This window comes from Hyaena hyaena, unplaced genomic scaffold, assembly GCF_003009895.1.
Source record: "Hyaena hyaena isolate Hyena2069 unplaced genomic scaffold, ASM300989v1 scaffold_256, whole genome shotgun sequence".
Lineage (NCBI taxonomy): Eukaryota > Metazoa > Chordata > Mammalia > Carnivora > Hyaenidae > Hyaena > Hyaena hyaena.
Window position 1 is genome coordinate 1651923 of NW_024080885.1, and position 16515 is coordinate 1668437.

Genomic DNA, 16515 nt, shown 5'->3' on the forward strand with positions numbered 1-16515 from the left:
AAGGAGGATCTTCTTTTAAAGCAACTCTTATATGGAATGTCTTTCTCTAGTTCTTCCCCCTTCATCCTGTATATCTTGAAAATTATATGCAATTTGCTGTTTAGAATTTCATGAACAAGAACTCAAGTCATTCTGTTCTCTGGAGAAATGTCCTCACTGGTACTCCATTTTGCAGTTTCTGATTTGGATGCCAGTGGGATGGTAATAGTTGTTTGCATGTACTGTCCTAGTTCTAGTCCACATAGTTGTGTATGTTTTACCCAGATACCATCTTAAGCCCTACTTGATTTGCAATATTTTGTATGACATAGTTGAAGATGATTTAGGATGTTTTGAGTGCTGAAATTCTGTGTGAGAAAAATGTTTATCTCAAGTCAGATGCCTTTTCTTGGCATCCTTATCTCAGTTAAGTAAACTACAGCCTTAGCATGTTTCTCTGGGTCTCACTATCAAGTTTGATTTTTCTTTTGGCAGGTGCAGAAGAAAAAATCCTGACAGAATTTCGAGAAGCTTGCCATATTATACCTCATGACTTCCACTTGCAGGCCATGGTTCGTTCAGCTGGCAAATTGGTTCTTATTGACAAGTTACTTCCAAAACTTAAAGCTGGTGGCCATAAGGTTCTGATATTCTCCCAGATGGTACGCTGTCTAGATATCCTAGAGGATTATCTAATTCAGAGAAGGTGAGAAAAGAGTTCTCCCTTGCCTTGTGTTTACTGTAGCTTCGAAAAGCTGCAAAGAGTAGGAGGGTCTGGGTGTAATTAAAGTCAGCCAGGACTGGAATAAAGGAAGTATTTTAGATTCTCACTCTCAACTTTCTGATAAGGTTTTGGTCAACCAAAGATATGGAAATACTAGTTTTGATCCCAGTCTGCCTTTTTGGTCTTTTTTTCTGCCTAACCAATTAAATTGTTTTCTGTGATTGTCACACAGGTACTTATATGAGCGTATTGATGGGAGAGTCAGAGGTAACCTTCGACAGGCAGCCATTGACCGCTTCAGCAAGCCTGACTCAGACCGCTTTGTCTTCTTGCTCTGCACCCGGGCTGGTGGACTGGGTATTAATCTCACAGCTGCTGATACCTGCATCATCTTTGATTCAGACTGGAATCCCCAAAATGACCTGCAGGTAGAGGAAATCATTGTCTTAGGGAGGAACCACCTAATGTAAGAGGTTTTTCAACAGGATCAAGATCTCTTAGAAAGACTTGTCTTGCAAAGAGTCTGGCATTGTTTACTTAGTTTAAGGGTGGCAGTTTCCATCAGAGGTCAGCTAACTTTTTAAGTAAATGTTTTAGGCTTTGCGGACCATATTGTCTCTGTTGTAACTACTTACCTCTGCTCTTAAAACACAAAAGCAGCCATAGACAACATGTAAATGAATGGGTGGGGTTGTGTTTCAGTATAACTTTATTTACAGAAACAGGTGACTGTGTAGACTGTAGCTTGCTGACTCCTAGTGTACTTGGTGGGGCAGTCATTTCATCTTGAAATTGACTTTTGGTTTTGAGTTGATCTCATGGCTGCTTTATAGATGTGAATTGGTATTTTGAGTCCTCCCCACCCCAATTTTATGTTATCTTTGTCCTTTTTTTCCATTTCTTTTTAACCAGGCCCAGGCACGGTGTCATCGAATTGGGCAGAGCAAAGCTGTGAAGGTGTACCGTCTCATCACTCGTAATTCTTATGAGAGAGAGATGTTTGATAAAGCTAGCCTCAAGTTGGGATTGGATAAGGCTGTGCTTCAGTCCATGAGTGGTCGGGATGGCAACATTACTGGAGTGAGTCCCCATAGTCTGTGGATACATTTGTAGCAGGTCATAGCCATAGAGGGAGGCAAAGCTATTTTTGCACAGGAATCTCACCACCATGTTTGGATTCTCAATTCTTATTTTTCTTTTTTTTTTTTTAATGTTTTTATTTATTTTTGGAAGAGAGAGAGAGAGAGACAGAGTGTGAGTGGGGTAGGGGCAGAGTGGGGGTGGGGACACAGAATCTGAAGCAGGCTCTAGGCTCTCAGCTGTCAGCACAAAGCCTGACCTGGGCTCGAACTCACATGCTGTGAGATCATGACCTGAGCTGAAGCTCAGAAGCTCAAATGACTGAGCCACCCAGGCACCTCAGATTCTCAATTCTTACTTCTTAAAATATAATGGACTAAGTCATTATGATATGGTTATTACGATATGATAGATAATATTCTTAGTAATTTTTTTCTTCTTACTGTTGGATTTTGCAGATCCAGCAGTTCTCCAAGAAAGAGATTGAAGATCTCTTAAGAAAAGGAGCATATGCAGCCATAATGGAAGAAGATGATGAGGGCTCCAAGTTTTGTGAAGAAGACATTGACCAGATCTTGTTAAGACGGACCACAACCATCACCATTGAGTCTGAAGGAAAGGGTTCTACCTTTGCTAAGGTATGTTCTGTCTGTGCCAAATACTAAAGAAGCAGAGGTATAGCAGGATTTTCTAGAATTTAAATACATTTTTTAAATATAATTAACTGGTTTCCCATTGCCCAAAAAAAGGGTTGTGGTCAACTTTACTTTGCTCCTTTCTCACTAGGCAAGCTTTGTTGCTTCAGAAAATAGGACTGATATTTCTCTGGATGACCCCAACTTTTGGCAAAAGTGGGCCAAAAAGGCTGATCTGGACATGGATCTATTGAACAGCAAGGTAAGCTTCCCTTTCTTTAGGGAGGCAGTGTTTCAGGAGCCTTTGTAGCTGCTCTGATTCTTTGATGCTGGTCTTCATTTATGATATATTATATATAAGAGCCATCATAAAAACTTTTTGCATAGGAGGCCCCAGAAAATGACTTAGATATCTACCACTTAACTTTTGCTTCCTGAGTCCCTATAGATTATTTTGCATGTCCTAAAAAAGTTTCTACAGATGTTATATCCAAAGCTATTTCAATCCATAATTGTCTTAATTCCATTCCCACAATCGTATCATGAAGAGAGTTACTCTTCTGCTTCTGTTTTCTGTATAGAATAACTTGGTGATTGACACACCTAGAGTACGAAAACAGACCCGGCACTTCAGCACCCTGAAAGATGACGACCTAGTGGAATTCTCAGATTTGGAAAGTGAAGATGATGAGCGGCCTCGATCTCGCCGACATGACCGTCATCATACCTATGGGCGCACTGACTGTTTCCGGGTGGAAAAGCATCTCTTGGTGTATGGGTAAGAACCCATCTTGCCATTAAAGGTAGTGGATTTCCATCCTGTTAGACACTCAGTTTCCCTTTCAGATTGGAAGCTTGACCAAAAAGGGGATAATGGGAAAAACTTTATTCTGTTACCATGTTTTCCCCAGATCTTTTTTTATCTCCAGCCTTTTGGGAGTCCCCAGAAAAATATTAACACAATTTTCTGTTTTTCTAGTTGGGGGCGGTGGCGAGATATCCTGTCTCATGGACGCTTCAAGCGACGTATGACTGAACGAGATGTGGAGACAATTTGCCGGGCCATCCTTGTTTACTGTCTTCTACACTATCGTGGGGATGAAAATATCAAAGGCTTCATTTGGGACTTGATTAGCCCTGCTGAAAATGGCAAGACAAAAGAATTGCAGAATCATTCAGGTGATTATCATCTCTTTACTGTTCATCTTTCTGTAGATCACCTAATCCTTTTCAGGTCCAAGGGTTTTTCTCAATCCAAGTCTTTAATGTCTCCCCTTTCCCAGGTCTGTCTATCCCTGTGCCACGTGGACGCAAGGGGAAAAAAGTAAAGTCACAAAGCACTTTTGATATACATAAAGCCGATTGGATCCGGAAATATAATCCTGATACTCTGTTTCAGGATGAGAGTTATAAGAAGCATTTGAAACATCAGTGTAACAAGTAAGGATGGACATGAGCAAAGACTAAAGCATTTTCCACCTCAAAAGTTACTGTGTTACTACTGAGCCAGTTCTTCTTCCCTCACTTCTAGGGTGCTGTTGCGGGTACGAATGCTCTATTATCTAAGGCAGGAGGTTATTGGAGACCAGGCAGAGAAGGTGTTAGGGGGTGCCATTGCCAGGTAAAGTTTTGGTATATTTTTCTTTATGCCTTGCCTTATACCCGAAAAGAGTGGTTTATATATTTCATTCTGTGCTATCTATGAGATAACTGAATCTTGAATCCTGTGCTTGATACTTGATGCTAATGGAAGGACATAGGCAGATCCATGAGCTCTTAAATTAATGAATAAGAGGAGATACCTGTAATAATCTTCCCAAGGATTGTCATTTAATTTTCTGCATTGCTGTGCTGACTCTGCTCTCTTATACCTTTAGTGAGATTGACATATGGTTCCCAGTAGTGGATCAGCTGGAGGTTCCAACAACATGGTGGGACAGTGAGGCTGACAAGTCCCTGCTCATTGGAGTCTTTAAGCATGGTAGGTACCTTTCATTTTTTAATTTTTTTTATTGAGACAGAGAGAAACAGAACATGAATGGGGGAGGGTCAGAGAGAGAGGGAGACACAGAATCTGAAGCAGGCTCCAGGCTCTGAACTGTCAGCACAGACCCCAATGCAGGGCTTGAACCCATGAACCGTGAGATCACGACCTGAGCTGAAGTCGGACGCTTAACCGACTGAGCCACCTAGGTGTCCCAATAGGTACCTTTTTTTAGTCTATTTATTTCCTTTTGTAGACTGATGTCCAAAGATGGAACATGTACCACAAAATGCTCATGGCCAGTAACTGAGTTATCTGATTGATCTTCAATAAAATTATATTTGAATAAGAAACTAGTTCTCAAATATCCAGAGCACAGCAATTTGTTCCTGTAAATAGATGTTCAAAAAGACCAGATGGATAGTTAAATCCCAAGGTAGGGAGTCTTCCATCTGTTCTCTAATCAGTGTTATCAATTTGTACGTCGTGGTATCTTAGTTCAGCTTCCACAGATCAGGGGAGGTAATATATGCCCGCTCCTACTAATAATAAGCATGCTTGATTTGTATGAAACTGTTCTACTTATATAACATCCCATTTGTTTTAAGTGTTCAACAAGTCACTCTAATGAAGGTATGAACTACAGAGAAACAAAATAGAGTACAAAAAGAAAGAGTACTCCCTTTTCAGTCTTGCCTAACAACAAATCGTAGGTATGAAAAGCAGTGAGTACTAACTTCCAGCCCAGTGAGTTAGTGAATTAGAATACCACCTTTTTTTTTTTTAAAAATGTGTGTGTGTGTGTGTGTGTGTATGTGTGTGTATTTACACACACATACACACACTATTCTGGGGGCACCTGGGTGGCTCCAGAGGTTAAGTGTCAGGCTCTTGGTTTCAGCTCAGATCATGATCTCTCATGGTTTGTAAGTTCAAGCCCCGCATCAGGCTCTGTGATGACAGTGCAGAGCCTGCTTGGGATTCTCTCTCTCTCCCTCTCTCTATGCCCCTCACCCACTCCTGTGCTCTTGCTCTCTGTCTCAAATAAACCTAAAAGAAATTTAAAGTATTTTTCTGTATATTTCTATAACATAAAAGTAACGATGTCTAATCAACATGTTTTTGAGATGTTTAATGCGATGAGAAAAACTGATCACTTTCTAGTCTTAGATTTACTTGTGAGACAAGGAGGTTTAGAAAAGTCCAAATATCCTCAAGTATGTTCATGGACTATTCATTCATTCTCTGTTCATCAGACATTCATTGCCTGTTTGTTTGCAGGTGTTTCTTGTCCTTCATTTGAAAATGTGACCTAGCCCTAAATCATTTTACTTTTTTAGTTTTCCCATCTGTGTAGTAAAAATGATAATAGAAAAATTACCAGTTATGTAAATTTTTTACCCTTCTTTATAAAGTCTGATTAAATTTCTGTTTTTTTTACCTAACAACAAAACTCTTTGTGACTCTAAATTACTATAGAAATATTAAATGTAGTAATATAACCCAATAGCTGTCCAAGTTAGTATTTTCTATTATGAACAAAGTAGCTCATTTGTAGTAGCTCATCAGTAGTTCAATTATCCCAGCACCCTTTAGGCAAAATTAATCTCTTATTTTCTTCAGCTTATGTCCCTTTTTCTTCTAGGCTATGAGAAATACAATACTATGAGGGCAGATCCAGCCTTATGCTTCCTGGAAAAGGCTGGTCGACCAGATGACAAAGCCATTGCAGCAGAACATCGAGTATTGGATAATTTCTCAGACATAGTGGAAGGGTAAGCACTGGTGGTTAATTCTTTTGAAGTTCTGAGTCTACCCCATGAAGCCCATTAATTGCTTATGCTAAGAGATAAAATAACTGTAGCCTTGACTGACCCCATTAGTATTCTTAATGGTGGTTATACTCATTAATGATACATTCTTAACAAAGAGTGGGATCAGCAGAAAGGACTCCATAAACTAGGTTAAAACTACACGTTGTCATAAGATGCCCCTAAGGGTGAAAATTAACATACTCCTAAATGACTTATTTGACGTTCTGTTCAGTATTCTTGCAACGCTTTTCTGTGTGGTCGCAGTAGCTGACAGGACAACTGATTCTCTTGAAAGATAATAGCCATGCAGCTCTACTACACCACTTATGTGGTATAGCCTCAGGAGATTTTACCTCTGGTTTATCATCTCCCAGTGATAGCTGGCACATACAGGCATAGCTTCTGGATACATGCCTCGATGATGAGTTGCCATGCTAATACTGAGTCACCAGGTAGGGCAGTGTTGCCCTGGTTTGGGTGCCAGTGAGTTTAACAAAACTTCTCACATGGAGACCTGAGGGGCATGTTCAGTGGTTGGCTTTGTTCATGAATACCATGCCATGCACTCTCCTGCAATTGAGAGTTTTACCTTTAATGATCACAACCTTAGTTTGGAAGGAAATTGGGTATGTTATTCATTACAAATCATGTACTATGTCACCCTTGTACTCAGTAGAGCAAGGTAAAACAAGCAAACATGGTAATAAAAGTAAATAGGAAGGAGGGGAAGAATGGGTAAAGAGTTAAAAAAGGCCATCAAGAGAAAGGAAATATGCTGGTCAATGCAAGCAATTTGTCAGTTTCTCCCAGTTCTTCGTCCTGTTGGATGCTGTACCTAACCTACTCAGAGCTTAGCACCTGGCTGCTATTCCTTTGAGCATGAAAGAAAAGACTTTTTCATGCTGGATCAGATGTTTGGCTAGGTCTTCATCCTAAATTCTTCATAGAGAAGATACATTCTTGTTTTTTTCATGCCTTTGGATAATTTTAGGGTTGACTTTGATAAGGATTGTGAAGATCCTGAATACAAACCACTCCAGGGTCCCCCGAAAGAACAAGATGATGAGGTGAGGAATTCTCCTTTGAGTCTAGCTTTTCTCTGTTACTTAGTAGTTAAGTATTCTCCCATTCCCTGGATCCTGAAATATATCGATTAATTTATAATACAAAATGGAAAGTAACTACCATTTCAGAATATAAGGTTTAATGGAAAGGATTGTGACAGTAGCTGGGGGAGGAGGTCAGGGATAGCTTTGTGTAGGAGGTGGGACCAAGCTGGATATTGAAGTATATTATTTGACTGCAAAATTCTTGAGTCCCTAATTTTTAAGCCATTAACAACAACTGATTTTTCAGGTTTTACTTTGTTATTCCATGAGTTAGTTGCTTCCATTTCTTTGTGAGGGTTCATTAGGAATTTTTCTTGATCCCTTTGGTGCCATAAAAGGACTCTAAGAAAGTGATTTCAGAGTGCCAACCCTCCCCCTTTCCCTCCCCCTCCATCCTGTGGGGTGGATCTCCTTCTCTAGGGCGATCCCTTGATGATGATGGATGAGGAGATCTCAGTGATTGATGGAGATGAAGGTAAACTTCTAGGTCAACTAGTACAATTTTGTGTGGGGTGGTGGGTTGGGGAATTATTAACTGAGTTCTGTCCTATCCTGGGATTTGTATATGTGCTGCCGAAGCGAGCACTGTCCTATCCTGGGATTTGTAAGAACTTTTCTTTTGGGTGGCTTCAAATACTGGTATTATCTCTACTATCTTTCCTGTACTTCCTATTTATGCTACTTGGCTTCCCACAGCCCAGGTGACCCAGCAACCAGGCCACCTATTCTGGCCTCCGGGTTCTGCTCTGACTGCTAGGCTTCGGCGCCTAGTAACAGCTTATCAGCGCAGCTACAAGAGAGAACAGATGAAGATAGAGGCTGCAGAACGAGGGGACCGGAGACGACGGCGTTGTGAGGCAGCCTTCAAGCTAAAAGAAATCGCGCGACGGGAAAAACAGCAACGGTAAAGTGTGGCTAGGAATTTGGGCCAAGTTGTAAGCTTACCTTCAGCTATGGGTCTATATTGAAAAGCATCTTAGGAAGGATCTATTTGGAATTCCCTAGAGGGACCACTTACTTTTGCCTTTAACTGTTATTCCTCTACAACAAAAAACCTTGGTTGTGTGCATAACCTCGCGACTCCTAGGGAGGTCTTTAATGCGGCCGTTCTCATTTATTTGCCTACATCATTTTTTCCCTTAGTTTGCTATTCTTAAATTCTTACGTGTTATAGAATACCTCTTAACTCCGTCTTCTGCTGTCTTCTGGGCCTTTTTTTTTTTTTTGTCCCTACTTTCAATTTTTGTTTATTCAGGTATTCTAAGCCACACTAGGAAATAACTGGTTTTCCTGTGTTGTTGTTGTTGTTGTTGTTTTAAGTTTTATTTATTTATTTTGAGAGAGAGAGAATGAGGGGAGCGGGGCAGAGAGAATCCCAAGCAGGCTCCCACACTGTCAGTGTAGAGCCTGATGTGGGGTTCAAACTCATAAACTGTGAGATCATGACCTGAGCCAAAATAAAGAGTTGGACACTTGACCTACTGAGCTACCCAGGCGCCCCTTCTCTGTGTTTTACTGATCACTGTTGTCTAATTCCTCTTCCCTTTAGATGGACAAGGCGTGAACAAACCGATTTCTATCGGGTGGTGTCTACCTTTGGTGTGGAATATGACCCTGATACCATGCAGTTCCATTGGGATCGCTTCCGTACTTTTGCCCGACTGGACAAAAAAACAGACGAAAGCCTTACCAAGTACTTCCATGGCTTTGTGGCCATGTGTCGCCAAGTGTGCCGCCTTCCCCCAGCAGCTGGAGATGGTAAACAAGACTGGAGAGTCTTGAGTGAGTGGGGATGGAGGGCAACAGAACCAGCTTGCTTCATTTCTCTGTCTGGCCCTATCTCTTGCAGAGCCCCCGGACCCTAATCTGTTCATTGAACCCATCACTGAGGAGAGGGCCTCACGGACTCTTTACCGTATCGAATTGCTTCGGCGCTTACGGGAACAAGTTTTATGCCATCCCCTTCTGGAAGATCGGCTGGCATTATGTCAGCCTCCAGGTCCTGAATTGCCCAAATGGTGGGAGCCTGTTCGGCATGATGGGGAGCTTCTGCGAGGGGCAGCCCGCCATGGGGTGAGCCAAACAGACTGCAACATCATGCAGGACCCAGACTTTTCTTTTCTGGCTGCCCGTATGAATTATATGCAGAACCATCAGGCAGGAGCACCAGCTCCACCCCTGTCACGCTGCTCTACTCCACTGCTACACCAGCAGTATACCTCGCGCACTGCCTCACCACTGCCCCTGCGCCCAGAGGCTCCTGTTGAAAAGCCACCCGAGGAGACAGCCGCCCAGGTCCCCAGTTTGGAGAGTCTGACTTTAAAGCTAGAGCATGAGGTGGTGGCCAGGAGCCGACCAACCCCACAAGACTATGAGATGCGAGTAGCCCCCTCTGATACTACCCCTCTGGTTTCCCGGAATGTTCCACCAGTCAAACTGGAGGATGAGGATGATTCAGACTCTGAGCTGGACTTGAGCAAGCTGTCACCATCATCCTCTTCTTCCTCATCCTCATCCAGCTCCAGCTCCAGCACTGATGAGAGTGAGGACGAGAAGGAAGAAAAGCTAAGTGAGTGCATGTGACAGGCTGTTGGTCCTTTTACCCATTTCCCACCTCTCCACTCCCCTCACCTCACTCTTTCCCTTCTTTTCTACATGCATCCTTTGGGAGAGATTTGGATTTGGATTTGATAGAACACCAGAAGAGATCTGTTACTCTTTGGGCCTTTATTTAAAGCCCATATAAGTCCATTTATATATAACTCTTCTTCCATCTCTGCTCACATTCTGTATGTTCTCTAGCTGCTGACCGCTCCCGCTCAAAGCTCTATGATGAAGAAAGTCTCCTGTCCCTCACCATGTCCCAAGATGGATTCCCAAATGAAGATGGAGAACAAATGACCCCTGAGCTTCTGCTGCTACAAGAAAGACAAAGAGCCTCTGAGTGGCCCAAGGTAATAGCCTCTTTCCTGAACATATGGTCTAGAAATACAGTGTAATGGAAACGGGGAACAAGAACAGATGGTTCTGGTTTTCTTTAATTATATTTAGTGCTACACGTTTGCTTTTTTTTTTTTTTTTTAAATGAAACTCTTCCCAGTTGACATAGGGATCTGATACTATTCTCTCTCTCCTTCTGTCTTGTGATTTTTACCCATTCTGATAATGGTGGCAGTATTGTTTGTCACAGAATCACGTAGCTGGTTCTCAGGCCCTAAAACCAGTATTGATTTCTTTTTCCCCCACTCAGGATCGTGTCCTTATAAACCGTATTGACCTCGTCTGCCAGGCTGTACTCTCAGGGAAGTGGCCTTCTAGCCGCCGGAGCCAGGAGATGGTAACAGGAGGAATTTTAGGCCCAGGCAACCACTTGCTAGATAGTCCCTCCTTGACTCCAGGAGAATATGGTGACTCTCCGGTCCCCACACCACGAAGTAGCAGCGCGGCTTCCATGGCAGAGGAGGAAGTGTCTGCAGTCACCACAGCAGCAGCTCAGTTCACGAAACTTCGCAGAGGCATGGATGAAAAGGAGTTTACAGTTCAGATCAAAGATGTAAGCTCAGCATTTAGGCACTTGGAAGTGGGGAATGAGGCTGTAGTTTTGCCAACTACTTCACTAACAGGATACTAAACTCGTTTGGTTAGCTAACTTTAAAAATGAGAGGAGATAAAAAATTAGAGCTCACACAGCTCCATTGAGAAGTCATTGCAGTAAAGGAAGGGATCTTGACTTCTATCTCCTGAAGACGAGATGAAACGAAACAATATTTTTGAAATATTTTGAATATTTTGAAACAAAAATTTTGAAACAAATATTTTTGAAAGAAATTTGATACAAGGTTCTTTTGGGAGGCTTGTTTCTAGATCCTAGAAACCTAGTTTTTAAAAATTGAATTCGTGTTGTGGGAAAGCTGTTAAAATGACACCAAAGTATTTATGGGCCTTATTAAGTTAGAAATAAGAAATCATTCCTACTGAAATTAAATCAGTGTTACTTTACAAATGGGAAATTTGTTTCCTGATCCTCTTCCCTATTGAAACTCAACAGGAAAAATTTCTCCAAGTATGTGTTAGGAATTACCAGGACTTTGCTCCTCTGATGATTTGCCATGCTAATATTGAGACACCAGGTAGGGGGTGTTGTTGAGATAAATTCTTCTCTTACAACTACCTGAGGGCACTAGGTCAAGAAACAAAATCTTTCTAAGGGAAAAGTATATAAGTTTTGTTATGTTTCTAATTTCTACCTTTTAGTCAGATGGACCTTCTTTCTTATCCTTGAGCCAGAGAATGACCCTTACCCAAGATCCCCAAAGCTTAATATTTACTTTAAAAACGTGCCATATGACATCTTGGGTGGGTGGGTTGTCTTCTCAGGAGGAAGGACTGAAGTTAACATTCCAGAAGCACAAGTTGATGGCTAATGGAGTAATGGGAGATGGACATCCTCTATTTCATAAGAAGAAGGGAAATAGAAAGAAGCTAGTTGAGGTGAGTGATAGACAAAGTCTTTAACATGATTAGATATTTTTTATTTGAATCTACTAATTGATGAAGTCAGTTGGGATTAAGGGACTAGCAGATACTAGAATTATTTTATGGCTACCATTGCCTCTACTCCCCCACCCTCCCTGCCCCAAAGAAGAGTATGTGCTCATGAGGGTGGATTCTGGGTTTGCAGCTGGAGGTGGAGTGCATGGAAGAGCCTAATCACCTTGATGTGGACCTGGAGACCCGGATCCCTGTCATTAATAAGGTGGATGGTACTTTGCTGGTGGGAGAGGATGCCCCTCGCCGGGCTGAACTGGAGATGTGGTTACAGGGTCATCCAGAGTTCGCTGTCGATCCGCGATTTCTAGCGGTGAGTGTCAGTTCCATCCAGCAAGATTTAAAGTCATTTCCTTGGTATTTAAGCTGTGTGAGACGGAGGAAGCATGCCACGTTATGTCGTCATTTCTTTATCTGCCAAGTAAGAATAACAGTACCCAGTCTTCCCAACTCACAAAGTAAACTAAATACTAGGCAAATATTTACTGTTGAACTATTATCTAATCACCTGATTTTGGGCAGAGAGATCAGCCTAATAGCAGTTTTCCACCAGGACTAATCCTTTCCTTAGCCATGCGATAAGCATTTATTGTCAAATTAGACTCTAGTACCTTAATAATTACCCCACAGAAGATATTCCTCTAGGATGACTGATCCTTTTTTATTTCAGTATATGGAGGATCGCCGAAAACAGAAGTGGCAGAGATGTAAAAAAAATAATAAGGCAGAATTGAACTGTTTGGGAGTAGAACCTGTCCAGACAGCTAACTCTAGGAATGGGAAAAAGGTGAGTGAGACTGAGGCATTACCACTCTGTTCCCGCATTAGATGTGACTGGAGAAATTATTTGATGTTACATTACTTACCTTTTTTCCAGTCTCTGAAAAAAATTTATCTTCAGTCCACCAATCAGAAAATCAGAGTAATTTCATTGGTATTTTTAGTCCTTTGGTATTGGCATCTCTAGAAGAGCATAAAGTTCTAAAACGTACCTAGCATGTCAGACGTATTAAAACACAAGAATTAGTAAGATGTGTTGGAAGAGTCAAAGCCTTCTGCTCTTCTGCTGATTGACTGAGGGAGTTTTGGCAAATCCTTTAACCTTTTCAGTTTGCACATCCTGAAAAGTTAAGGGTATTGGAGCAGAAAATCTCTTAAAAGTTTTAGGATTCTGTTTCTTTTATTTATTTTTAAACTTTTTAATGTTTTATTTATTTCTGAGAGACAAAGAGACAGTGTGAGCAGGGGATGGTCAGAGAGAGAGGGAGACACAGAATCTGAAGCAGGCTCCAGGCTCTGAGCTAGCTGTCAGCACAGAGCCTGATGCAGGGCTTGAACCCATGAACCGCGAGATCATGACCTGAGCCAAAGCCGGGCGTTTAACCCAATGAGCCACCCAGGAGCCCCAGGGTTCTGTTTCTTTTAGAAGGGACTTGGGGGCTACTAAGGAATATAATCATAGCATTTCCCAACATGGAAGAGTTTGAGAATCACTGAAAATGATGCCAATAATGGAAAAAGGAAAGGAAAACGTGTTTTATAGTTTAAAACAACAACATTGGTTGTTACATTATTTTCAAATGTACTTATGCTTTTATCCCAGTTACAGGCCTTTTGGTAGATTAAGTGCCAATAATCCTTTCTACCAAAATATAACTGTAAAAGTTTCTCTTTCTACAGTTTGCCTTACTTTGGGCAGTAATTGTATTTTTTAAAACATACTAAATCATGGTTTGTTTGGGAAGCATTTAAAATGATTAGTACTTTTGTGTATTCCCTTTATCTAATCATCCCCCATTTTCATCTTTCACATACATCTTTATATATATGTATATATATGTGTAAAAAACACGATGTATCCTTTAGCAAAATTGATTTCCAAATAAACAGTATGTATCTTTTGCACTTAACACATTGAGATCATTATTTTGCACATTATAGTAATTTGTGAGGGGCATTTATGAGACTTTTTTTTATATTGGTAAAAGTGGTTTTGTATAAGGGTTTTTGGCCATCAAAGAATAATTTAATTTTTCCTCTTAGCCTCCATGGGACCAAGAGTGTAATAAGCACAGTGGTTGATATGTGAGGGTGATGGCTACAAGGCTGTAACCTTCTCTGTCTTGAATTTAATATTACAGAGCAGCCTATAAGAAAGGCTTTTCCTTTGGTATTACCTATTTTTAACTCCAGTATTTTGCTATTTCTTTATAATCAATTGATAAGTCTAAGAAAGAAAAGATCCTAGGGAGTCACAGAAAATCATAATATGACTAGTACAGAATTTTTAATGCAAACAGAATTGATGGTATATCTAGCACTGCATTATTACTTGTACGTACACTGCGGGAGTTTAGGCACTATTACAGTTATATTTTAAGTCTATACAAATATGGAGTATTGAGATGTTTATCTCTCTGAATCAGAAAGGTATATTCCCATGTCATGTGTTAGATTGGTAAATAGAGTGCAGAGACACCAGCACCAACTATGAGTTAATGCCGGGTTACTCAGTGTTGTACTTAGGTCTAGCAAAGCAGAGGCACTAGAAGTAATAAGTTCCAGCTTCAGTATACTTAAAGGTTACAGTTAGAACATTTAGAAGAAGTGACTTAAAATGCAGCAGATGGGTTTTTTTTTAATCAATGTGAACAAAACTGTTAAATTTCATTAGGAGCCACCCACAATCTTTTTGTTGTTCTAGATATCCCGAAGTTTTTTTTTTTTAAATATTTTTTTATTTATTTCTAGGAGAAAGAGAGAGAGACAGCGTGAGCAGGGGAGGGTCAGAGAGAGAGGGAGACACGGAATCTGAAACAGGCTCCAGGCTCTGAGCTAGCAGTCAGCACAGAGCCCGACGCGGGGCTCGAACCCACGAACCGCGAGATCATGACCTAAACGAAAGTCGGACCCTCAACCGACTAAGCCACCCAGGTGCCCCATAGATATCCCAAAGTTTTAACCTGACCTGTCTTTAGTTTACCACATTCTCTTGTGCTAATGAGCGATAGTTTTGTAAATATCAATATAGTTTCTGCATTTGACATGATAAGATCATGTGAACAACCTGCCTTCAGTATACTGTGCAGATACTGATTGATTCACTGGCTTACTCAGGCCCCTTACTAACAGATGTAAGCATCTGTGAAATTGTCTGGTGGAATAAAGATACAATGTAGTCCTGGAAAAAAGAAAACTCTGGTTCTCATGAGTATCAGTATCAATCCCTTGATCTTCGCTTTTTAAAAAAAAAATTTTTTTTTTTTTAATTTCTGAGAGAGAGAGAGAGATTGACCACGTGAGCAGGGGAGGGTCAGAGAGAGAGGGAGACACAGAATCTGAAATAGGCTCCAGGCTCTGAGCTGGCTGTCAGCACAGAGCCCGATGCGGGACTCAAACCCACGGACTGCGAGATCATGACCTGAGCTGAAGTCGGACGCTTAACCGACTGAGCCACCCAGGTGCCCCCCTTCATCTTAGCTGCCTCTAGCAGCTACATCCAGCATCTCCTCTTCCTTCTTACCATCAGGCCTTATCTGACTGTGCTTGTTTTATCCTTTCTTTTTACCATCTTCTTTTCCTTCCTATTAGGGTCACCACGCTGAAACTGTGTTCAACCGGGTTTTGCCAGGGCCCATTGCACCAGACAGCAGCAAGAAGCGGGCCCGTAGGATGCGACCAGACCTTTCTAAGATGATGGCCCTGATGCAGGGTGGAGGCACTGGGTCTCTATCTCTGCATAATACCTTCCAACACAGCAGTAGTGGCCTGCAGTCTATGTCATCTCTGGGTCACAGCAGTGCCACTTCTGCATCTTTGCCTTTTATGCCGTTTGTGATGGGTGGTGCGGCATCATCCCCTCATGTAGACTCCAGCACCATGCTTCATCACCACCACCACCACCCCCACCCCCACCATCACCACCATCACCATCCAGGCCTGAGAGCCACTGGCTTCCCTTCTTCACCAGCCACTACCACCTCTGGTACTGCCTTGAGGTTGCCACCACTGCAGCCTGAGGAGGACGAGGACGATGAGGATGAAGATGATGATGATGATTTATCTCAGGGCTATGATAGCTCAGAAAGGGACTTCTCACTCATTGATGATCCTATGATGCCAGCCAACTCAGACTCGAGCGAAGATGCTGATGACTGAAGCCCCAGCATGGTCCCCATTGCTTGGGTGGCTGCTGTTATTTTCAATTACTCTGGCCCTTGGACTATGGAAAAGTGGGAGGGGCAGGGGAGCTGTGGGGAAACCCAGGACTCCAGGAGGTGAAAAGGAAAAAACTTGTACCTGATTGCTTCCAAAAGTGAGAGGATTGGGTGGGCAGGGGGAACTCCTAAAAGAATACATGACCACTTCCTCATTTCTGGGGAAGGAAAGGAGACCAGAGCAGCTGATGTGCTCACCCCTCCCTAAACCCCTCCATTAACCACAGACTATGTAGCGCTGGCCCCAGCCTCTGGCAGGGCCTGTTCCTGGCCGAACTGTGGATACAGCTGGAGGGTCAGGAACTGTTACCTTCCTTCCCCTTGGCATTAATAAATTTAAGTTAATCCTTTTCCACTCTTCCTTTTGTTCTATATTTGCTTAAACCCAATATGTTAATTTTGAACTCATGATGGGTAATTTCAAT

General features: G+C 41.9%; 1 protein-coding gene and 2 non-coding genes across 6 annotated transcripts in view; all 3 read left to right on the forward strand.

Moving 5' to 3' along the window:
* CHD8 (chromodomain helicase DNA binding protein 8) overlaps nt 1–16443 on the forward strand; it is a 61438-nt gene extending 44995 nt beyond the window's left edge. For 3 of the 4 annotated variants that reach the window (XM_039245155.1, XM_039245158.1, XM_039245156.1), the window contains exons 17-38: nt 475–685; nt 936–1131; nt 1616–1783; nt 2242–2421; nt 2570–2680; nt 3000–3196; nt 3398–3597; nt 3678–3858; nt 3950–4039; nt 4296–4399; nt 6048–6177; nt 7208–7283; nt 7746–7800; nt 8022–8229; nt 8875–9083; nt 9175–9894; nt 10128–10279; nt 10576–10878; nt 11703–11816; nt 12007–12186; nt 12544–12660; nt 15465–16443. In XM_039245155.1, coding sequence (XP_039101086.1) covers nt 475–685; nt 936–1131; nt 1616–1783; nt 2242–2421; nt 2570–2680; nt 3000–3196; nt 3398–3597; nt 3678–3858; nt 3950–4039; nt 4296–4399; nt 6048–6177; nt 7208–7283; nt 7746–7800; nt 8022–8229; nt 8875–9083; nt 9175–9894; nt 10128–10279; nt 10576–10878; nt 11703–11816; nt 12007–12186; nt 12544–12660; nt 15465–16031 — 4469 coding nt within the window. In that variant the 3' untranslated portion in view covers nt 16032–16443. The remainder of the gene's footprint in view (nt 1–474; nt 686–935; nt 1132–1615; nt 1784–2241; nt 2422–2569; nt 2681–2999; nt 3197–3397; nt 3598–3677; nt 3859–3949; nt 4040–4295; nt 4400–6047; nt 6178–7207; nt 7284–7745; nt 7801–8021; nt 8230–8874; nt 9084–9174; nt 9895–10127; nt 10280–10575; nt 10879–11702; nt 11817–12006; nt 12187–12543; nt 12661–15464) is intronic. The other variant, XM_039245157.1, reaches the window with a different exon arrangement.
* On the forward strand, nt 6630–6739 carry LOC120240515. Its single transcript, XR_005530642.1, has one exon. It is a non-coding gene; the product is annotated as a small nucleolar RNA U6-53/MBII-28 (small nucleolar RNA).
* Nucleotides 11417–11505, forward strand: LOC120240516. The gene has a single exon (XR_005530643.1). It is a non-coding gene; the product is annotated as a small nucleolar RNA U6-53/MBII-28 (small nucleolar RNA).
* Nucleotides 16444–16515: the final 72 nt, after the last annotated feature.